Genomic DNA, 23679 nt, shown 5'->3' with positions numbered 1-23679 from the left:
TTGTTCCGTTATAGAATATAATTAAGTAGAATGTTCCAATTTACTCAGTTTTCATCGTGCTTTAAAAATACAAACTTTGAATCATCGCGAAATGGGAAGAAGACAAAGTTAATTTGATTTGTTGCCCTCAAATCGTGCAACCATAGTTCAGCCACCTTTACTCCCCCACATTTATCACCCTCATTATCAACCATCATTACATCACAAAGCATATGATCAAGCTAAAAAAGACGACGCTTAAAAGGCTGTCGTTGAAGCAAAACGTCAACAATGCACAATGTGGACGACAAGGCCGACAGACGAAAGGCCTACGAAAATAAAAAACCACTCACACACACTATACAAATAACTATGTGCCAACATTTCTTTTATAATTAATTTTTCAACCAGTTATTGAAATAAATATGAAGCAAATTCTGAGGTTGCTGTGTAAATTACCTTATCGTACTATTACTAGTTGTGAAGATCAAAGTCGGATTATTATTATTAAAAACCATAATGCTTTCACAGTTTATAAATATGTCACTTCAAAAACACCACCCATATTTATAATACACATTTGTGACTTTTTTTCTGTGACTTTTTTTCTGATAAAATTTAGCCTTCGTGCAGCTAGATCTAACTTCAAAATAAGTCAGGCTAGTGATATAATTAGATCTAGAAGTATATCATATCATCCCCATAAATAAACTAGATCTAGACCTAATAATAATTTATAATAGATTAGTAGCCTAATACTTATGTATGTATGTGTGTTTGTTTGTGTGTGTATGTGCGTGTATGTGTGTGTGTGTGTGTTTGATTTCTCTTACGACAGAAGTTTGAAAACATAGAAACATTTTGTGATTTTAAATATTTATTGCAAATTAAAAAAAAAAATCTCCGCGGGTTTTTTTTTGTGTCAGACGACATTTCTCAGACAAGTGGGTGGTGATCGATGCTGTGACGTCACCGTGTACCAACCTCACCCTAACGCCAATGTCGACCGAGTGGAACGTCGTCATAGTGACTGACCAGGAGCTAAACTTGACCGACTGCCGGTGAGTGCTGAGCTATGTTAAACTTGCGTGTTAAACCCTGCGCTAAGTAAATGTTTAACCTACCCTATCCATTTGCCCTCAGACCCACCAGGTGTGTCCAGCTGACTCAGGCCAACTTCCGCTCCCATCTTGGTCAGCTAATGACGTCATCGATGTTCTCACGACCCAACCAGGTACTGGGCTACCTGATGGCCATATCGCTTGGCGCCACGTCCATCCTAGACGCTGCCTGCTCCACCCCTCATCATCTGCTGGCTGACCCTTCAAGACTTGTCCAGCAACAGCCTGTTGGCCTCTGGTACAACAGAACAGCCCTGTTCGACCCCTACCAGTACAGCGGACTTGCCCACCCCCTCCCATTTGATGTTGATGGACCTTCAACTACCTTCACTACGTACTGTGGTCGGGGTGAGAACCAATCAAGGTCAGCCGTCAGCAACTGGGCACATCCGGTCATCTCAGACATGGTCCTGGTCGTTGTCTTAGAGAACACGGACTCTCTGCTCACCCAGGAGCAGCTGAACCAGGTGTTGCCTTACCTGCAGTACCTACACCGGCAGTACTTCCGTCACATCGTCTACTGCGGGGGATCTCTGCCAGATGACGTCATCCTCTCGCTCGGCCTTGACCACGTGACCTACATAGCCGGGCTGTCGTCCGGTCCATCTTCCAGCTACCAGTGCGTCTCCCACGTCATCAGACTGGGCATGCGCGTCAAGGGCTACCTGCACGTGACGGCCGACACCCTCGTCAACTCCTGGAACCTCGCGGACCTGCCTCGCGACATGATCTGGATGCCGAGAGGCGCCTCCAAGATCAACATCTACAAGACCAAACACCTGAAGCACTGGCTCCACTGGAACGACAAGTCCCAGCGTAGCGCCATGCTCAAGGTGTTTGCCGAGCTACAGAACACCTACGCCGACACGACGGAGCCTGACGACAGACACCACGCATTCGCTGTCAAGTTCCTCGACAACTACAGCAGCAACCTCGGTCTTAACTTCGTCCTGTATCGCGCGGCCAATATATTCTACATACCTGAAGTGCTGAAAGATGAGTACCTAATGGCGTCAGACTTATTCTTACGTCATCATGCGTTTAGGGAAATGGCCGTCCCTGCCATCCATTTTGGAATCGCGAAAAACAACAGCGTGATTTACATAACAGGTTCCCATCTCTATAACGAGAACCAAAACCATCCTTGGAACTATTTTTCCGCAGAGCACAGTTATTTCTTAAGACCTTTTTCTCCTGTCAAACACTTTCAATCAATGCAAGGATTGGATTTCTTTTGTAACAACTACTTAAAATTTTACGAGGGTGCAATTCAAAGTTTAAGACATAGATCTACGTAAATAAAGTTGGTGCCATTTACAATTAGCTGAGCATGTCATTTACCAAATGCAATATATATATATATATATATATATATATATATATATATATATATATATATATATATATATATATATATATATATATATATAAATTTATATATATGATCACTTGTTGTAAAGCGGGAATAAGATTATTTTCTTTTGAAATGTTTGGCCAACAAAACATTACATTCAAAAATAAATAAAAGAAATCTTAAAAACTGGCAGCAATAGGTACACAGTAGCAGCAACAAAACGCTATACAAAAGCCAACAGCAGAAGCAACGAAAAGGTTTACAACAGCCGACAGCAGAAGCGACACAGTATTTTACAACATTTTGCAGCCCAAAGACTTATGTCACGCTCTAGGGAAGCTTGTGTATGACTCTCGTCATCAAGACAGAAATTTTATGAATGTAGGTAGGTCCTCGGCCTCAGGTATGAATACGGTGATTAGTTTAACTTGGTGTACTTGTACCATGGTGTAAATACGGTGACTAGTTTAACTTGGTGTACTTGTACCATGGTGTAAATACGGTGACTAGTTTAACTTGGTGTACTTGGTGTACTTGTACCATGGTGTAAATACGGTGACTAGTTTAACTTGGTGTACTTGTACCATGGTGTAAATACGGTGACTAGTTTAACTTGGTGTACTTGTACCATGGTGTAAATACGGTGACTAGTTTAACTTGGTGTACTTGTACCATGGTGTAAATACGGTGACTAGTTTAACTTGGTGTACTTGTACCATGGTGTAAATACGGTGACTAGTTTAACTTGGTGTACTTGTACCATGGTGTAAATACGGTGACTAGTTTAACTTGGTGTACTTGTACCATGGTATAAATACGGTGACTAGTTTAACTTGGTGTACTTGTACCATGGTGTAAATACGGTGACTAGTTTAACTTGGTGTACTTGTACCATGGTATAAATACGGTGACTAGTTTAACTTGGTGTACTTGTACCATGGTATAAATACGGTGACTAGTTTAACTTGGTGTACTTGTACCATGGTATAAATACGGTGACTAGTTTAACTTGGTGTACTTGTACCATGGTATAAATACGGTGACTAGTTTAACTTGGTGTACTTGTACCATGGTATAAATACGGTGACTAGTTTAACTTGGTGTACTTGTACCATGGTATAAATACGGTGACTAGTTTAACTTGGTGTACTTGTACCATTGTATAGATGTGGTGACTAGTTTAACTTGGTGTACTTGTACCATTTTATAGATGTGGTGACTAGTTTAACTTGGTGTACTTGTACCATTGTATAGATGTGGTGACTAGTTTAACTTAGTGTACTTGTACCCTGGTATAAATGTAGTGATTAGTTTAACTTAGTGTACTTGTACCCTGGTATAAATGTGGTGACTAGTTTAACTTAGTGTACTTGTACCCTGGTATAAATGTAGTGATTAGTTTAACTTAGTGTACTTGTACCATTGTATAGATGTGGTGACTAGTAACTTGGTGTACTAGTACCCTGGTATAATATTTAAATACAGTGACTAGTTTAACTAGGTGTACTACTACCCCAATTCCCTGTGATCATAGCCCAGTCCAAAGCTTCATAGACACAGCCTAAAGTTTTTGTCCCTGTCGATAACAAATGTCCATAAACCTAGTCTAAATAAGGGTAAAGAAAGTTGGCCGGCCTAAACAATCCTAGAGGATAGTGGAAAGAGAAGCAAAGGCTGCTGAGTTTTAATGTTGGCTGACCTAAAGAGAACTGTCACAGTGGGCTGACCTAAAGAGAACTGTCTATGTGGGCTGACCTAAAGAGAACTGTCTCAGTGGGCTGACCTAAAGAGAACTGTCTCAGTGGGCTGACCTAAAGAGAACTGTCTCAGTGGGCTGACCTAAAGAGAACTGTCTCAGTGGGCTGACCTAAAGAGAACTGTCTCAGTGGGCTGACCTAAAGAGAACTGTCTCAGTGGGCTGACCTAAAGAGAACTGTCTCAGTGGGCTGACCTAAAGAGAACTGTCTCAGTGGGCTGTCTCCGTGGGTTGACCTAAAGAGAACTGTCTATGTGGGCTGACCTAAAGAGAACTGTCTCAGTGGGCTGACCTAAAGAGAACTGTCTCAGTGGGCTGACCTAAAGAGAACTGTCTCAGTGGGCTGACCTAAAGAGAACTGTCTATGTGGGCTGACCTAAAGAGAACAGTCTCAGTGGGCTGACCTAAAGAGAACTGTCTCAGTGGGCTGACCTAAAGAGAACTGTCTCAGTGGGCTGACCTAAAGAGAACTGTCTCCGTGGGCTGACCTAAAGAGAACAGTCTCAGTGGGCTGACCTAAAGAGAACTGTCTATGTGGGCTGACCTAAAGAGAACTGTCTCAGTGGGCTGACCTAAAGAGAACTGTCTCAGTGGGCTGACCTAAAGAGAACTGTCTATGTGGGCTGACCTAAAGAGAACTGTCTCCGTGGGCTGACCTAAAGAGAACAGTCTCAGTGGGCTGACCTAAAGAGAACTGTCTATGTGGGCTGACCTAAAGAGAACTGTCTCAGTGGGCTGACCTAAAGAGAACTGTCTCAGTGGGCTGACCTAAAGAGAACTGTCTCAGTGGGCTGACCTAAAGAGAACTGTCTATGTGGGCTGACCTAAAGAGAACTGTCTCAGTGGGCTGACCTAAAGAGAACATTCTCTGTGGGCTGACCTAAAGAGAACTGTCTATGTGGGCTGACCTAAAGAGAACAGTCTCAGTGGGCTGACCTAAAGAGAACTGTCTCAGTGGGCTGACCTAAAGAGAACTGTCTCGAAACAGAGTCTAGGTGAGAGGTGTGGCTACAGCCCTTTGCTCCACAGGAACTTTGATGATTTAGTTAATGTGAAGTCTAACATTATAACTAATCCTCAGCTTAAAGAAATGTTCAGGTTCTTTTAATCTTTATGATGCATGACCTAAGAGGCAAATATGGTGTCTTTTGTGTCAGTAGTTTCTAGTGCATGACGTCATGTCGTCAGAATTTTATTTGCCGCGCATCAGTTGATTTTGCACGAACTGAACTTGACCTAGTTTGTCTTTGTCCGATATTAGATCACTGACCGCTTAACGCAATTTAAAACTGGTTTCTGTAAAGATTGAGAAAAGGGATGGGGGGGGGGGGGAAGAGGAGTTAAAGGTAGGGGCGATTACTTCCTATATGTAACAAATCTCAGTAGACCAAATTTCTCTCAACTAAAAGACACGATGTTTGAAGCTCCTGGACTAAATCAATGTCAAGACAAACTTAGGGTGGGAGAAAGCTTGGGTGCAGTCAAGTGTGAAATGGCCTCTCTAGCCATCAGCCAAGCGTGGAGACAGTCTTATCGAGTTTAGCTCCATCTTAGCTCCTGTTTAGCTCCACCGGTAGCTCCCACTTCACAGCTGGTTACCCGGTCATAGCTGTTTGCCTTCAGATGTTACGTAGCTGCCAGCACAGAGATTCAATGAAACTCTCAATTCACGGTTATATGACTGCTCTATTTCTCTGATAAGTCATAACCGAATTCCTGGCACAGACGTTTATCGAGACTTGACCTCTTCCCTCAGAGTTTCTTCCAGGCATCTCTTCGGGGGGGGGGGGGGGGGGGGAATTCTACCGCCCGAAAATTTCAAGTGCCCCCCCCCCCCGGAGAAAAAAGTCTGGAAGAAACACTGTCGTCCCTTCATCAGTCACTGACCCGAGTCACAGCTAGCCTTTTCATTACCAGTATGGTAGAAACTTCGCGAAGTTTTATTTAGATCAGCATGCGTTATGCTTTTTGTGTTTCCTAAAGCTTGAGGTTCGAAACTAAACTTAGGCCGTAATTAGTTTAATTAGTTGGCAGTAGGTGTACCGCAAGCTGTGTCACCTGTTTGTTATAAATCTACATGACAAACTGAAGAAAGGTCATTACTTTAGTGATACCAGCACTAGCCGCACATTTTAAGTAATTTATACATTTTTAAAAATGTTTTTCTTTGCTAGTGTCACCCTTTGCCTGTGTCACCTTTTAGTGGTGTCGCCTTTTGCCTAAACTATTCCCACAAACAATTCGAGTAAACCACAAATAAATACTTTGTATTTAATTTGAAAGGACCTTCACAACAAATAAATAGAACAAGACTGTACTAAAACTATGACGGAACAAATAAATAAAACAAGACTACTAAAAACTACGAGACAAATAAATAGAAGCGAGTTGTCTGAAGTTTTTCGCTGTTTAATAGAAAACCATTAGTCTGGATAATCCCAGAGACAGTCATCCATCAAAAAATCAACCCAACAAGATAGACGGTGCTTTTGTTTTATTTCATATCTAGTCCCGAGCAACTTTTTAAAACAATAGCTGGTCAATTTTTATCTGTATCGCGTCTGATTATTTAAAGATGTTCATTAGTCCCTTCTTAGTTTTTTTTTATAACTTAACACAGCTTGTAAATAGATAAAGCCTATAAAATGTTATAAGCCATTCTCAGTTGTATAAAAATGATGTAATACAAAAGCACAGCAACAAATATACTTCTAGGTTTTTGCAAGTTTGAATAAAAAAATGAACACGTAGAGACATCTTGCAGAACAAGACAAGAACATGACGTCACCAATATCTGTCACACATCTAGCGCAAGAAGCAGCTCAAGATTTAAAGCACTTGGGCAGACCACTGCCTTAAATAAAATATCAATAAATATACGTGTAGTAAACAAGTCATAATGAATGGTATAACAAAAAGTTGAGAGGAGCTTCCACAAGGTGTCTCACACAGTCGGTACCCTGACTTTAGGGTACTCCAGTTTTCATGATAGCTACAAATATTTATACAAAACCATTCAATTTAATAAATGCTATTTCTAATGAAAAAAATAAAGAATAAAAGTATTTACAAATCTTACAGAGACCTGTTCTACTAATAATTACAAATGATCACTTGGATAGAGAATATTTTAGATCCTGGAAGAAATAGTGTCCCACACAGCAATGAAACAGAAACAGTCACAAAATGCTGAATAATTTCTTTTATTATCGCTTGACTAGCACAAAAAGCATGGACAGATAAATAATTTATTCCGTTACTCATCGATTTGAATCAACGATACTTTTTCATACAACTTTGGTATATGATCTAAAGAGTTCCACATCTCATGTACACCTGATCTGGTAGCTGTTCTCTGGCGGCCATCTTGGCTGTATGTAGCACAGGCTCCAGAAACAAGTGCCGCTGTATGTCTTTGATACCAATACACGTAAGCAAACTGAAAGAATGAGGGAGAAGAGAAGCTGGACATTGAACTCTTTATACACGTCATGAGCTAAGCTTGGAGAATCTGCAAGAGAGAAATAAAGATGGTATCAATAAAGTTGTTCAATTGTATTGTGGGAGAGATGGAAATAAAGATGGTATCAATAGAATGGTTCAATTGTATTGTGGAAGAGATGGAAATAAAGATGGTATCAATAAAATAGTTCAATTGTATTGTGGAAGAGATGACAATAAAGATGGTGTAAATAAAATAGTTAAATTTTAATGTTTTCTAACTCAAGAACCTTGTACGCCATGAACGTATACATATTAGTTTTATAAGAATATAAAAAGTAAATAAATAGATATTTTAAAAATGATTTGTTTGATACAAAAATGCTTTGTCTAAAACCGTTTGAAAATAGTTATAAAAAAAAGAAAATGAAAATAGCTATAGAAAAACAACAGCAACTGACCATTTAAATTTTGACCACCCTGGTAATTTCTCGTGTGACGGACATAGAACGAGAACGGCGGACGGTCTGAAGATTTTTCTCGGCGACATCAGCTCTGGCTTCAGCCTCCTCAATGAGGGCCTGGGCCTTGCGGTACTTGTTCATTGTCAGGCTGGCTACATCCTCCTGTGGGTGGGGGAGAAGGGGGGTGGGATACATCAGGTGAGTAGACCTCAATGTTTGTACATTAGATAGAACAACACACAACAGCTTACAACACATCAAGTGCAACTTACAACAGCCTTCACCACATCAAGTACAACTTACAACAGCCTTCACCACATCAAGTACAACTTACAACAGCCTTCACCACATCAAGTACAACTTACAACAGCCTCCACCACTTCAAGTACAACTTACGACAGCCTTCACCACATCAAGTACAACTTACGACAGCCTCCACCACATCAAGTACAACTTACAACAGCCTTCACCACATCAAGTACAACTTACAACAGCCTTCACCACATCAAGTACAACTTACAACAGCCTCCACCACTTCAAGTACAACTTACAACAACCACCACCACATCAAGTACAACTTACAACAGCCTCCACCACATCAATAACAACAACACACAACAGCCTCCACCACATCAAGTACAACTTACAACAACCACCACCACATCAAGTACAACTTACAACAACCACCACCACATCAAGTACAACTTACAACAGCCTCCACCACATCAATTACAACTTACAACAGCCTCCACCACATCAAGTACAACTTACAACAGCCTCCACCACTTCAAGTACAACTTACAACAGCCTCCACCACATCAAGTACAACTTACAACAGCCTTCACCACTTCAAGTACAACTTACAACAGCCTTCACCACATCAAGTACAACTTACAACAACCACCACCACATCAATTACAACTTACAACAGCCTCCACCACATCAAGTACAACTTACAACAGCCTCCACCACTTCAAGTACAACTTACAACAGCCTCCACCACATCAAGTACAACTTACAACAGCCTCCACCACTTCAAGTACAACTTACAACAGCCTTCACCACATCAAGTACAACTTACAACAACCACCACCACATCAAGTACAACTTACAACAGCCTTCACCACTTCAAGTACAACTTACAACAGCCTTCACCACATCAAGTACAACTTACAACAACCACCACCACATCAAGTACAACTTACAACAGCCTCCACCACTTCAAGTACAACTTACAACAGCCTCCACCACATCAATGACAACAACACACAACAGCCCAGTGAAAGAAAAGCAAGACAACTCACGGCCTCTTCAATCTGTCTCTTGTAGGTCTTGACGCGAATGGTGAGCTGGTCGTTCAGGCTCTGCAACTCGGCCAGTTGCTTCCTCTCCTCCTCTGTCTGTGTCTGGAGTTCCTTGTAAAAGCGCTCAGCTTTTCGTTGGTTGCCCACGGCCTCACGCACTCTCCTGTTCTCTGCTTCAAGCTCAGCCTCCAAATCACGCACCTGGTGGGTACGGATGGGTAGATTTCAACGTCAGTATTACAACAATATTTATGGATGGGTAGATTTCAACGTCAGTATTACAACAATATTTATGGATGGGTAGATTTTAACGTCAGTATTACAACAATATTTATGGATGGGTAGATTTTAACGTCAGTATTACAACAATATTTATGGATGGGTAGATTTTAACGTCAGTATTACAACAATATTTATGGATGGGTAGATTTTAACGTCAGTATTACAACAATATTTATGGATGGGTAGATTTTAACGTCAGCATTACAACAATATTTATGGATGGGTAGATTTCAACGTCAGTATTACAAAAATATTTATGGATGGGTAGATTTCAACGTCAGCATTACAAAAATATTTATGGATGGGTAGATTTCAACGTCAGCATTACAAAAATATTTATGGATGGGTAGATTTCAACGTCAGCATTACAAAAATATTTACGGATGGGTAGATTTCAACGTCAGCATTACAAAAATATTTATGGATGGGTAGATTTCAACGTCAGCATTACAAAAATATTTATGGATGGGTAGATTTCAACGTCAGCATTACAAAAATATTTATGGATGGGTAGATTTCAACGTCAGCATTACAAAAATATTTATCGATGGGTAGATTTCAACGTCAGCATTACAAAAATATTTATGGATGGGTAGATTTCAACGTCAGCATTACAAAAATATTTATGGATGGGTAGATTTCAACGTCAGCATTACAAAAATATTTATGGATGGGTAGATTTTAACGTCAGTATTACAACAATATTTATGGATGGGTAGATTTCAACGTCAGTATTACAACAATATTTACGGGAAGGTAGGTTTCAACATCAATATCTCACAAAAATATACAGGCAGGAAGGTTTCAAGATCGAAATCACAACAAAATATATTGGCAGGAAGGTTTAAATATCGCCTTCCTTCTCCCTGGACTACATATCTCATGTAAGGATGTAAGTATAGATGGTAAGAAGGTGAGTACTTACGCGGCTCTGAAGTTTGGCGACCATGCGCTTGCCTTCCCTCTGGGCAAAAGCTTCAGCTTCCTCCAGACGGACTGTGATCTCCCTGATTTCAATCTCAAGTTGTTTGCGCAGACTCTCTGCGTTTTTGTAGTTCTCCTGAAAGTGGGATATCAACATCCATGACACACATGAGACTTTTCGATATGCTGGATAGTTTATTGATCACGTGACAATAAATAGGTGTATTAACCGTGACCTTGCTATAGAACGAAAGTTAACCAACCTGTTCTTGACGAAGTTCATCAGCAAGACGTGCATTCTCATTGGCTAATCTCTCGGCACGTTCTTCAGCTGCACGTTGGTTGTTGATGGCGTCATCAAGGTCACTCTGTCAGACAAGGTCGTTACATTTTATAATCCGTTACATGATATAATCCACATGACATAATCCGTATAATGAATCGACTAACTATTTTGTTTACTTTTACCCGCCAATTGACATAGTTGAATCCCGTGCAAGTCTTACCTGGAGAGCACCAACGTCTCCTTCCAGACGTCTCTTGTCGTTAGTCAAAGATGTGACAAGAATGGTCAGCTCACTGATACGAATGTTGACCTCTTGCAGTTCACCCTCGGCGTTCTTGCGAGCACGCTCGGCCTTGTAGACACACATATGATATTAGTAAGGTTTACATACATACATATGATATTAGTAAACATTTAACATACACACATGTGATTTCAGTAATGGTTTAATTTTTGTCCGTTATTTTAAGATTGATTATTTATTTAACTTTAAACCTATGTAAACCTATCACGTAAACCTATCACATAAACCTAAACCATGAACCTATGGTATAAACCTATGCCGTCAACCTATCACGTAAACCTATACCATAAACCTATCGCATAAACCTATGACGTGAACCTACAGCTTCAAGCAGTGATCTGGCATCCTCCAGCTCCTGGGCAAGGACGAGTCTCTTCCTCTCACTGAGTGACAGCTGGTTGCGGAGGTCATCCACGATACGACGCTCCTCCTCCAGAAGTGTCTCCAGCTCCTAGAGGGGGGGGGGGGGAGAAGGAGAGATATTTTTAAAGTCTGGTCAGGTCTAGTGGGAATCGTCAATGACAACGTATTGAAAAGAAAGTTTCAGTATTCAAAGACTGCGACACTCAAATATTTTCCTAGATATGCAAATCACACCATTAAACTAAAGTCCTTGATTTCTGCATTACAATAGTAAAATAATTTCCAAATGTGTAGAATACATCGTTGAACTAATCTTCAATATGCATAGACTGGTACATGTATAAACTAAGTTCCTAAATCCTGTACTTGTACACCTATAAAGTTTCTACGTGCATAGACTGATACACCTATAAAGTTTCTACGTGCATAGATTGATACATCTATAAAGTCCCTAGTCAGCCAAATGTTTTCCTCACCTTGACACGGCCCTGGAGGGATTTGATCTGTTTCAGGTACTCGGCGTTGGCCCTGTTGGCGTTGTCCAGTGCACCCTCAAGTTCACGGAGGTCAGACTCGTACTTCTTCTTGATGCGGGTGATCTCAGACTTGTAGCGGGTCTCCACCTCGATCAGTGTACGCTGGAGTTCCTCAATGGCTCTGGCACTGCTACGTCTGGTGACGGAATCAACGGTCAGAGAGTTATTGGAAAGTGTGAACAACAAATATACATTGGTGCTATACGACAAGCGAGTCTAACACTGGTAACAGTAGAAGTTTTGAGATTATCATCATAAGCTAATATTCTCTGAAGGTAGTTCCCAGAAGATCCTTCCCCACGTACCTGATGTTCTCGAGTTCCTCATCCTTCTCACGAAGTCTGGCTTCCATGTCTTGTCTGAGTTTCTCAAGGGCAGCGTTGGCGTTGGCCAGTTTGTTTTCAGCATCGCGAAGAGCATCTTCGGTGTCCTAAGATGCAAATCCAAAATAGTTAGACAACTGAATTAGTACAAAAACTTACTCTTGTGTTTCCAGATTATACAAATTTTATTAGAATTAATAACTAATTAGAACTAGTCAAAGAAGGACGTAGCTTTACCTTCAGGGCAGCAGCAAGGGAATCTCTCTCAGCCTCCAACTGAGCTCTCAATGCACGCAGATCAGCGAGTTCGCGGTTGGCATCCTTCAATGCCTGGTTGGCCTCACGAAGTTGATCTGGAGGAATCAGGGGAAAAAGATATTGATTCATCGCAACAGGTAGTAGACAAATAAGGAGAAACGTTTCGTTGAATTTGACCTATGTATTAAATATATCAACAATTCCGAGAATCAGTAAATCTTCCATCCATCAATGGACTAACCAAGACTAACCAAGACTGACCAAGACTGACCAGGACTGACCAAGACAGACCAAGACTGACTAAGACTAACCAAGACAGACCAAGACTGACCAGGACTGACCAAGACAGACCAAGACTGACAAGGACTGACCAAGACAGACCAAGACTGACTAAGACTAACCAAGACTAACAAAGACTAACCAAGACTAACCAAGACTGACCAAGACTGACCAAGACTGACCAGGACTGACCAAGACTGACCATCAGACCAAGCCTGACCAAGACAGACCAAGACTAACCAAGACTGACCATCAGACCAAGACTGACCTAGACTGACCAAGACAGATCAAGACCTACCCGAAAGTTGTTTGTTCTCCCTCTGCAGGTTGTCGTTGCGCTCAGTGAGTTCAGCGTTGGCCACACGGAGCCTGTACACCTCCTGCTCCAGATTGGCCTTGTCTGCACGCAGGCTGTTGTTCTCGATGGTCAGCTCGTCCACACGTTTCTGGAGGGCGGCGTTCTCGTTCTCCAACTGTCTGTTGCGTTTGGTGAGGTCTTGGACGATGATCTGTGTCTGTTGGGTGCAAGAAACATTTTAGATGATCTGTGTCTGTTGGGTGCAAGAAACATTTTAGATGATCTGTGTCTGTTGGGTGCAAGAAACATTTTAGATGATCTGTGTCTGTTGGGTGCAAGAAACATTTTAGATGATCTGTGTCTGTTGGGTGCAAGAAACATTTTTATCATTGGACGATGATCTGTGTCTGTTGGGTGCAAGAAACATTTTAGATGATCTGTGTCTGTTGGGTGCAAGAAACATTTTAGATTATCTGTGTCTGTTGGGTGCAAGAAACATTTTAGATGATCTGTGTCTGTTGGGTGCAAGAAACATTTTTATCATTGGACGATGATCTGTGTCTGTTGGGTGCAAGAAACATTTTAGATGATCTGTGTCTGTTGGGTGCAAGAAACATTTTTATCATTGGACGATGATCTGTGTCTGTTGGGTGCAAGAAACATTTTAGATGATCTGTGTCTGTTGGGTGCAAGAAACATTTTTATCGTTAGCCATTGTTAGGACTGTCTGACACATTTTATTTGAAATCTATTCAGCATAGTGATCCATAGAAGCTGTGTAGATTTGTATGGTATCAATATGTTGGTGTAGATGGATGTGGTACTAAGCTGTTGGTATAGTTGGGTGTGGAATGAACTTGTTGGTGTAGGTGGGTGTGATATGAAGCTGTTGGTGTAGTTGTATGTGGTATGAATATGCTGGTGTGGTTGGGTGTGGTGGTATGAGCCTGTTGGTGTAGCTTGAGGTGGTATGAGTCTGTTGTTGTATTTGGGTGTGGTATGATATTTGGATCATGGACAAACATATAGTTTCGAGTCTGCTATCAAGTGATAGTTGCCTTTTAGCTTACGTTTTCAAGCTCGATGGTGATTTCCTTGATTTCAGCTGTAAGTTTGGCTTTAGCTTTCTCAAGGCCGCCGTTCTTGACACGGAGCTGCTCGTTGATGTCTTCAAGCTCAGTGATGCGGACTGTCAGTTTACGTCTGGTAGGGGGAAGACGTGATAGGGTTAGGATTATACAGGTAGACATGAGAGGGTTAGGGTTATACAGGTAGACATAAGAGGCTTAATGATTCAGAGTTAGATAATCATTATCTAAAGCGTACAAGCTTTTAGATTTTTAAAAATGACTATTACAATGCTTAATAACCATAAAACCTAATACAAACAAAATGTTTGGAGTGAAACGTTGCCATGGCAACAAAAGCCAGTACCTCAGCTCCTCGAATTCCTCGGTCTTGATCTGGATCTCCTTGTCGAATCGTGCCTTGAGGACGCTGAACTCGGTGTTGACTTTGCTGAGCTGAGCGCGGAGGTTGTTGGCTGATTCGGCCTCCTCCTCAAAACGAGCGTTCAGATTGTCGTAGTCACTTTGTAATCCAGAGAGCTGCACTTGCAGGTTTTGTCTTTGCTGAAAAGTCAATTATTCCCAGATTTTATTGAAGTGCAAAAAAAAAGTATTTTTTTATATACGCAACATTTTTTACTTACTTAAATCCAAACCTATAGAACATAAGGTAATCTCCCTATAAAGATGAATTGTAATTACTTCTCTTTGAATAAGGACTTCCACTTTAACTATAATTCAATTTTTAAAAATGCCCTTGATTCAACTATTGTATTTAGTGTATTACTTCCCCTGGGTTACCAATGTAAGAACTTACCCTAGATTCGTCATCAAGATTACGTTTAAGGTCGTCATTTTGATGTTGGAGTTGGGATTTGGCTTTGGCAAGGGCGGCATTGCTGGAGTCGAGTTCTTGGACCTGCAGGGAGATAATCCAATCTGTTAGTAACTTATAGTTTATTCGTACATTATAACACTTTGTATTTGGTTTTACACTGTCAACATCGTCCACATTTACAGAACATTAGCCTTTACTATTATGAAGTACTCAATAATGAAGATAATTAGAGGATGGGGGTGGAAATGGACTGGCATGTTTTAACGACGAGTGACCTTGAAATTACCTGGTGTTGAAGGTCAAAGTTCTCCTGTGTGAGTCTGGCTTTCAATGAAGTTAAGTCGTTCAACTGGCGGGCCATGTCGTCCACTTGAGCCTTGAAGCGAATGTTGGCTTGTTCAGAGGCGTCAAGCTTGCTCTCAGCTGAGGCCTGAGGGAACAACACGACATTTTGTTGTAAGGATAGAACACACATCACACATCAGGACATTTCACCAGAAGATGTTAACACACATTATATTCTCAAGTTCAAGAAAAATTTAAAAAAAAAAAACAGCAACTATCAAACACTGAAAGAATCAACTCTTAAAACTGAAAGAACACAATGTCCTGACCTTGGCCTTGCTGACAGAGTCCAGTTGTCCAGAAAGGCCATCCAGTTCAATGACGAGGGTCTGTTTTTCTTTCTCGACCCTGGGGATACACAAGGACAATCACTGAGGCGTGAAATCGGGAGTTAAGTGCCCCTTTAACTGTCTTCCAATATGCCCTAAATTTTACCATAATAAATACCCTAAATTGTGCTCTAACATATGCCATAACCTATGTCCTAACCTATAGCCTAACATATGCCCTAACTTATGACATAATCTATGCCCTAACCATTGCCCTAACATATGCCCTAACTTATGCCATAACTTTTGCCCTAACCTATACCCAAACCTATGCCCTAACATAAGCCATAACATATGCCCTAACATATGCCCTAACATATGCCCTAACATATGCCCCACATCTTAAGAACAAGCCTGACCTGGTTTTGGATTTCTGCAGGTGTTCGATTTGGTCAGAAAGGTCATTGATTGATTCCTGGTGTCTTTTCCTGAGACTGTTTTCTGTTTGTTCGAACTGAGCATTGACCATTTCCAGGTCTTTCCTCAGTTTGTTCACCTCAGCCTCTCGCTTCTTGCTGATTTCGCTCTGTAATTGGAGGGTTAATTAGTTAATTAGCTCTGTTAGATTTATTTACGATACATAGGAACACTAGTTGGGCCCTGTTGGTTGTTGGCTGGGCCATGTTCGGTACAGCCAAATTACATTAATACCAAATGTGGTTGTAATCTACAAGGGAGCTACTTCAAATTTGGATTCAACAACTCAACACGACCAAATCAAAACAAAAGAAAGGGTAGGTTTTGTTGGGTAGGTTTTGTTGGGTAGGTTTTGTTGGGTAGGTTTTGTTGGGTAGGTTTTGTTGGGTAGGTTTTGTTGGGTAGGTTTTGTTGGGTAGGTTTTGTTGGGTAGGTTTTGTTGGGTAGGTTTTGTTGGGTAGGTTTTGTTGGGTAGGTTTTGTTGGGTAGGCTTTGTTGGGTAGGTTTTGTTGGGTAGGTTTTGTTGGGTAGGTTTTGTTGGGTAGGTTTTGTTTTATTTTATTTTTAAAACACGGCGAATAAGCTTAAACCTTGACAGAACATAATGTGATCTACGACACTCTATAAGCTCCGAGCTTAAACTATATTGCCTTAATCTCCGAGCTAAGCTAAAGACAGAGGCAGGTGTTTTTACCTGTTGGGATGCCACTCCACCTTGCTCCTCCAGGCTGTCTTGAACCTGTTCGTACCTGAACTGCATCTCAGCCAAAAGTTTCTCCGCCTGAAAGACACGTCATCACACCTTTAGTAGGTCACACGACTAATTTTAAATGGGGTTTCTTTCATCAATAAAACGTTCATAATGGAATCAAAATGGCTGTAGGTATATATTAGTGCTCCACTTCGCAGACTTGCATGCAGGACTTTGTGCTTTACATAATCTTATAAAATAACGGCTTTATTAGAGCCTTGACAGATTATACAAGTGATAATCAGGGATTAAATATATGATCTAACCAATGTCTGCTAGTGTTAAAATGGACTAACTAATATCAGAGTACTAAAATAGACTAACCCATGTAGAATGCTAAAATAGACTCACCCATCCCAGCGAGTGCTAAAATGAACTAACTTATATCAGGGTGCTAAAATTGACTAACTTATATCAGAGTGCTAAAATGGACTAACTTATATCAGGGTGCTAAAATTGACTAACTTATATCAGAGTGCTAAAATTGACTAACCTATATCAGAGAGTGCTAAACAAGACTTACCCTAAGGCGTCCATCTCTTTCACTGTCCAGAGCATCTTCCAGTTCTCTCAGACGAGACTGAAATATTTTAATTTTTTTTTATTAAGTCATCGTGATCTTAAAGTATAGCTCTAAATATAATCAACAGAGGAATATATTTATTCAGATCACAGTAATAGTATTAAAGATATCTAGTTCAACAAAATCATTTAGAGCTAGTCAAATTAGATCTGAAAAGATTTTAAAACGTTGACATAATTATAACAAAATTAGTTGAATGTCTTGACAACCACAAACTGTTCACTCAAACCTAACACAAAGCTTTTATAGACAGCCTTTAGTAGTTACAGATACCACTCCTACAAGGTTCACTGTGTCCACCTATACCACACGTCTCAAAGTCTAGCTGTAGCTAGTCACAAAGTCTCACTGTAGCTAAAGTCACAAAATCTAGCTATAGCTAAAGTCAAAGTTTAGCTTTAGATAAACTCACAAAATCTAGCTATAGCAAAAAAGTCACAAAATCCAACAATGACTAAAGTCACTTCTATATTTCAATGCACTACACTAATTCACAAGTGTCGTATAATGGAGATTTAATTATAACTAAGCACATCTTAAACGTAGAAAGTAGTTAACGATAAATCTAACCTTTACAGAATTAACAAAAAAAATACAAGTCGTATTATTATTCTGGTTTTTTTTGAGTTATTGTTCTTTACATAAGTGATGTTGAACTAAAGTGGGGGGATGGGGGCGCTACAAAAAGAAAATTAAATCAAATTCTGTATTTAATCGTTTAAAATGTTAAGTCCATTCACATAAAGTAATGTTTTGAATTCTGCTCTTATCATTTAAGTAAGTCACCAAACTCTGTCTAGATCACATGTCATTCTCTAAAATAAAAAATAAAAATTGAAATAAAATTCCAAGTTTCTGTTAACCTTTGTAGTGGGCACCAGATCAAAGTAATGTAAGCATTTTAAAACCCAAGACCCAATCACATGCCAAACTCTAGTCTCACCCAAACACCAAACCAAACATCAAACGGTGCTATCTATCAGTCTCTGTGTAGGCTCTCCAGATAAGGGAAACAGCTTCCAACAATCAGGAACGATAATCGTTCAAGGGAGGCAACACCCAAGTCATTATGTTCAACTCTATCCAGATTTAATTGATCTTTTTTTCCCCCTAAAATGTTATCGCCATTTTTTATGTAAATTAATCTGGCAGGTTTTCTGGCACGCGCTGCGGCACTCGGGCAGGCGTGTACACTCAGGAACTCCGTCGTCATGGTAACGCCAGATTCTTTGCTCCTACACATAATGATCTCGTGCCAAGAGGCGCGCTGACTCGGCATAAATAGATACAGGTAAGTTTACACTTTTCTAGCTCGAAATGGTCTAGTGTGGGGGTGGGGTGAGGGAGGGTGCGGGGAGCTACCTTACATCAACCCCCACTTAGACCGTTGCCAACAAGACTAGGTTTCTAGAGATACCATAACGTACGCAGAAAATAAGAAAATAACTTTTTTGTTTATTTAACTGTTGCCCAGGTTTACCTCCGCTGATTAATTTTCCTGTCATTAACGGCTGGTTGAAATAATTACATTTTAATTTAGGTAGCAACTGTCGCTTAATTGCATCTTAGAAAACTCATTAAATTGTCATCGATACATCTATATCTCTTATATCATGTTCCATTGATATCTAATCACATTTTCTATATCTACATGAGATAGCTTTAAATCTCAAAGCTTATCTAATTGCCCCACTTGATTCAAAGTAAAATACCAAAGGCTCCAGTCGATTCGTAAGTTCGTTTTAAAGTACAGTTGTATTCAGGTTAACAAAGTGTTTTTTCTCTAAGGGACATAACCCTACGATACAATTTTAAAAGTTATCGCCCGTTTTGAAACAAGATATAAAAAATACAAGTTGTCTGCCCGAATGAATAAAATAACAAAATAAAGAAATATTTTGAGCATCTTATCCACGAGCTGTGTTAAAAAGATGAAGCACGTTTTAAACGGACTATACCAACAACCTGACGCGGTGCTTCTGATTTTTTTTTTTTTACACACAATGACGTCAGCAAACAGGCGCTGCTATCTTTAAGCGATGTTTTTTTTTTATTTTATTTTTCCATCCGTTTGAATTTGTGGAGAGGTAAGACGTGCCAGATTCTACCCCCCCCCCAACCCCCACCCCCTCCTACCTTTAAAGGAAGTGCTATACCTCAGCAGCGAGTTGGTGGGGAGGGGTGGGGAGATTTTGTTGTGATGCTGAAATACAAGACTGCACACATCTAGAACAAGTACACACTACATCATGCACATTTTAACAACAAAACGTGCGATCATCAATCAGTAAATACCATAAAGTTTCTAGTGAACGACCATTAAAATAATGACGAGCCTATTACTTATAGATGTCTCTGTTTAGGTATAGTCTACTTCAAGCTTATCCTTAGCCCCAGTTTAGATGTAATCCTTATTTTAAAAAAATACTAGCTAATTTATTTCCTAAATGACTATAGCAGTATATGATTATATAATACAGCAACTATTTATCATGTTAATGTGTTTATAAAGTTATAGAGGACCCAAAAATAGGTAGCTAGGTACCACCTAACTGAATAAGAAACAGCACGACTGTGTTAACCATGCACTACTGCAGGTATTACTTTCTCTCATGAGCTAATTATACCTGCAGACTTCCTGCTAATTTAGGCTAATTACTTGTGCAAGTTCTGTGAGCACGTAATACACATTGCCTTACAAGCCCCATCCTATTGTAAACAAATCCATGCTATTGTAAGCAAAACACCCCATCCAGCCCCATGTAAGCAAATCACCCCATTAAAGCCCCATGTAAGCAAAACACCCATCAAGCCCCATGCTATTGTAAGCAAAACACCCATCACACACCATGTAAGCACACCTTTGTTGCAGGCCCGAAATGCTATTGTCAGCAAATCGCCCCTGCAAGTTCTTGACTGTGTAAATAAACACGTACATGCTATTGTGAACACATAGAGTAAAACACGGAGTACATTTCTTTTTACCGTTTCAGTTAAATAAAGGGCGAGCACTGCTTAACAAGGGAAACAACTGCAACCAAATTTCTACATTTAAAAAAAATCCCCTGTAAAAAACGTCGTTAAATCACACGAGGTGAGGAAACAGGAATCAGGGGAGCAAAATCCGAGGAGAAATAACACGGGAGGCTACTAGGTTGTGGGTAACACAACAAATGAGAGTTTCGGCCCTTGCAACCGACCAATCTACCTGCTGACAGTACCTGGTACCTCGCTTCGTCTCGCTCAAACATCTGGTTGGCAGCGTTCACGACCCGGGACTCACTCTTGTTCACGGTCGTCTCCCCGCCGCTACTGTACGTCCGTGAGACGTTTCGCACCTGTGTGTGTACACGGAGGGGGGTGGAGAATGGAGGGGGGTATCAACATTCTGGCCAGGTACAGTCGTGACGTAATCACTGAAGATTTTTTTTTTAGCCAATCTTGGTCATTTCATTGCAATGTTATAAATGTGTTATATTTCATTGCAATATTACAAACGTATTACATTTGATAAGAAATTGTGTCGTTACAAAATGGTGGTGCCCACTGCAAGTACGAACAATTGAGTGCAGTGCAGACAAACAAATTATAACAAATGATGCTCTTGGGTCTCCATACTCTTGACATCATCCAGGTCCCGATCCTTAACATATCACGAAGGCAAGTGAACACACACCCACACACCCACATCCCCACCCATTCACGCACAATGCAAAACTGTAAAAACAAATTTGATAGCATCCCACCATTCCAGGTAACCTAGGCAACGACTATAAGAATGTAAGCATGGGTATTCTCGCGGAAGATATATCCATATATATCCATATATCGTCTGAAGACGGTCTAAACTAAGTCTAGATTAACACAGTGCTTGATCAATTCATTTCACCTCTAGATTGGGGACCTGGGGTTATTTAGAAAGAAAACCCCCACCAATATTAGTGGACTAACCCATGACTAGGATGTTGAAATGGACTAGTCCATTATTCGTTTGACCAGAATCTCCGTTTTATTTTCAAAGAAAAAAATATGCGTTCACAAATTTTATTTTAGTTGAAATAAATTCAAGATGCAAAACAAAAAATAAAATGTATTATTTCACTGAAAAAATACAGAAATTCTAAGAAAAAAAAACCTAACCCTTCCTACAAAAAAAACACCTAACAGTCTCTACAGAAACAACCAACTGATAACCGAAAGGAAAAATCTGTCCAAATGTACCCAGGATCCTGCTTGGCTATCTACAGTTTATTTTTAGCCTGGGCTAGCCCCTCTGTTGGCTGGCTGATAGCACTGACCTACTTAGGCAAGGTTCCAGAAAATTGCTCCAAAGTTTTTCTAAAATCAAAATTTATCTTCAACCCATTTGGACAAGTTTGTTTCTTTAACTTATTATAATTTTATAATCATGCCCAAACGTTTTAAAAGCAGTTAGTGAGTACACTAAACAACACATATGTAAACCAACAACCACGTCTTTACCAAGCCATTCAACAAGACATAAATAAGCTGTTTACACCTGACCCCAAATAACCTTTACAAATACACTCCTTTTTTAGTACTTTAATTTGCTGACTACAGCAACAAGTAATGTTTCAAATATAGAAACGGTTCATGCATTTTGTACTTGTTCTTCTCTTACTACAGTCTTTGTAATCAGCGAGTTGAATGAAATAAGGCTTAACATTTTGTTTTATCTAGAGAGGGGTCATTACTGGGTCAGTTGACAAGTGGGGGGTGAGGTTTGTCTATATTGGTCAGTTCACTTGGGACTGATGTTTTGTCTATATTGGTCAGTTCACTTGGGACTGATGTTTTGTCTATATTGTTCAGTTCATTTGGGACTGATGTTTTGTCTATATTGGTCAGTTCACTTGGGACTGATGTTTTGTCTATATTGTTCAGTTCATTTGGGACTGATGTTTTGTCTATATTGGTCAGTTCACTTGGGACTGATGTTTTGTCTATATTGTTCAGTTCATTTGGGACTGATGTTCTGTCTATATTGTTCAGTTCATTTGGGACTGATGTTTTGTCTATATTGTTCAGTTCATTTGGGACTGATGTTCTGTCTATATTGGTCAGTTTACTTGGGGCTGATGTTCTGTCTATTGAATGGACAATACTGATGGTTCGATTCACAAAAAGCTGATGGTTTTAAAGATGTTCACGTCATCACCACACAGTTTTAAGCAGAAAACATCCTTAGATCGTCCGATGTTCATTGAATATCAACGTCCATGAAGCACATAAAGTTTTACTACTAAATATGATCTTTAAACAGATAGAAAACAGTTGAACATAGCAAATCCGTGGAAGTTTAGTACCAGCTAGCAGCCAAGTAGAAGCCAATAATCCATGCAATACTGAACAATAGAAAGCACCGCATATATGCAATAGAAAGCACCGCATATATTTAATAGAAAGCACCGCATTTATTTAATAGAAAGCACCGCATATATGCAATAAAAAGCACCGCTTATAAGCAGTAGAAAGCATCTGTTATAAAACTATGGTAAAGCATTGATCAAGCGAAGCTATGACATACCTCCAATCTGTTCTGAGTGGTTGGGGACGCCCCACGGTAGACATTGTATGTACGTGACACCTTGCGGCTTACAATAGAAACATCGGAGTCGTAGTCCATGGTGGCTGTGGCTCTGTCTGCTGTAGCTTCCCTGTTGTCTGGACTTAATCCTTGCCTCAACAATGGAAGGATGCGGTGGCCGGGGGATAACTCAAGAAAGTCGAAATGAGTGGAGGAGCAGCTACGGGTACCGCTGCTTTTGATGGCTTACTTCTGATGGCCCCCACGTCACTCGTGCTGTGAGCAGGTCTGCTGGCGTCACGCAGGTAAAGTCTGGTAGAGCCCCCTCACAAACAAATTCCTTAAATACCCTTACTTTCTGTATCTATATACATCCTGGCTTTGCCTACTCCTACGCATGCGTGAGAGCAAAGTTCCGTTCAAAACAGACGAGAGAGGGAGTCAAAGATGGCAGCGCTATCACAGCACTGGAGTTTTCAATTAAAAATAAAAAAATTAAAAGGAAAAACAATAACAAAATATCTCAGGG

At 40.3% G+C, this 23679-nt stretch overlaps 1 protein-coding gene across 2 annotated transcripts; it reads right to left on the bottom strand.

Moving 5' to 3' along the window:
* Nucleotides 1-6689: 6689 nt before the first annotated feature.
* Nucleotides 6690-23469, bottom strand: LOC131950953 (paramyosin). Of its 2 annotated transcripts, XM_059313174.1 has the most exons (21): nucleotides 23151-23469; nucleotides 20824-20940; nucleotides 17543-17599; nucleotides 16963-17049; nucleotides 16211-16377; nucleotides 15792-15870; nucleotides 15464-15607; nucleotides 15157-15258; nucleotides 14707-14903; nucleotides 14343-14475; nucleotides 13273-13489; nucleotides 12675-12790; nucleotides 12420-12544; nucleotides 12055-12250; nucleotides 11538-11666; nucleotides 11132-11263; nucleotides 10889-10993; nucleotides 10627-10761; nucleotides 9420-9620; nucleotides 8113-8277; nucleotides 6690-7721 (listed from the first exon to the last, which is right to left on the bottom strand). In XM_059313174.1, the coding sequence occupies exons 1-20, from the start codon at nucleotides 23247-23249 to the stop codon at nucleotides 8116-8118; spliced, it is 2700 nt and encodes an 899-aa protein (XP_059169157.1). In that variant the 5' UTR covers nucleotides 23250-23469; the 3' UTR covers nucleotides 6690-7721; nucleotides 8113-8115. The 2 variants fall into 2 exon arrangements, with proteins under 2 accessions (XP_059169157.1, XP_059169158.1); XM_059313175.1 differs by lacking the exon at nucleotides 20824-20940 and having other exon boundaries at nucleotides 23151-23468.
* Nucleotides 23470-23679: the final 210 nt, after the last annotated feature.

The sequence above is a fragment of the Physella acuta genome, unplaced genomic scaffold (genome assembly GCF_028476545.2).
Source record: "Physella acuta isolate Inbredline_101_S28 unplaced genomic scaffold, ASM2847654v3 ptg000792l, whole genome shotgun sequence".
Taxonomy (NCBI): Eukaryota; Metazoa; Mollusca; class Gastropoda; family Physidae; genus Physella; species Physella acuta.
The sequence above is the reverse complement of the archived record's forward strand: the minus strand, read 5'-3'. Positions and strand labels throughout refer to the sequence as shown.

Coding starts and splice junctions, on each gene's coding strand:
- LOC131950953 (XM_059313174.1), bottom strand. CDS start 23,249: ATGGACTACGACTCCGATGTTTCTATTGTAAGCCGCAAGGTGTCACGT. Junction 20,941..23,150: donor CCACTCAGAACAGATTGGAG/GTATGTCATAGC, acceptor GTACACACACAG/GTGCGAAACGTCTCACGGAC. Junction 9,621..10,626: donor TCGCCAAACTTCAGAGCCGC/GTAAGTACTCAC, acceptor CGTACCCACCAG/GTGCGTGATTTGGAGGCTGA.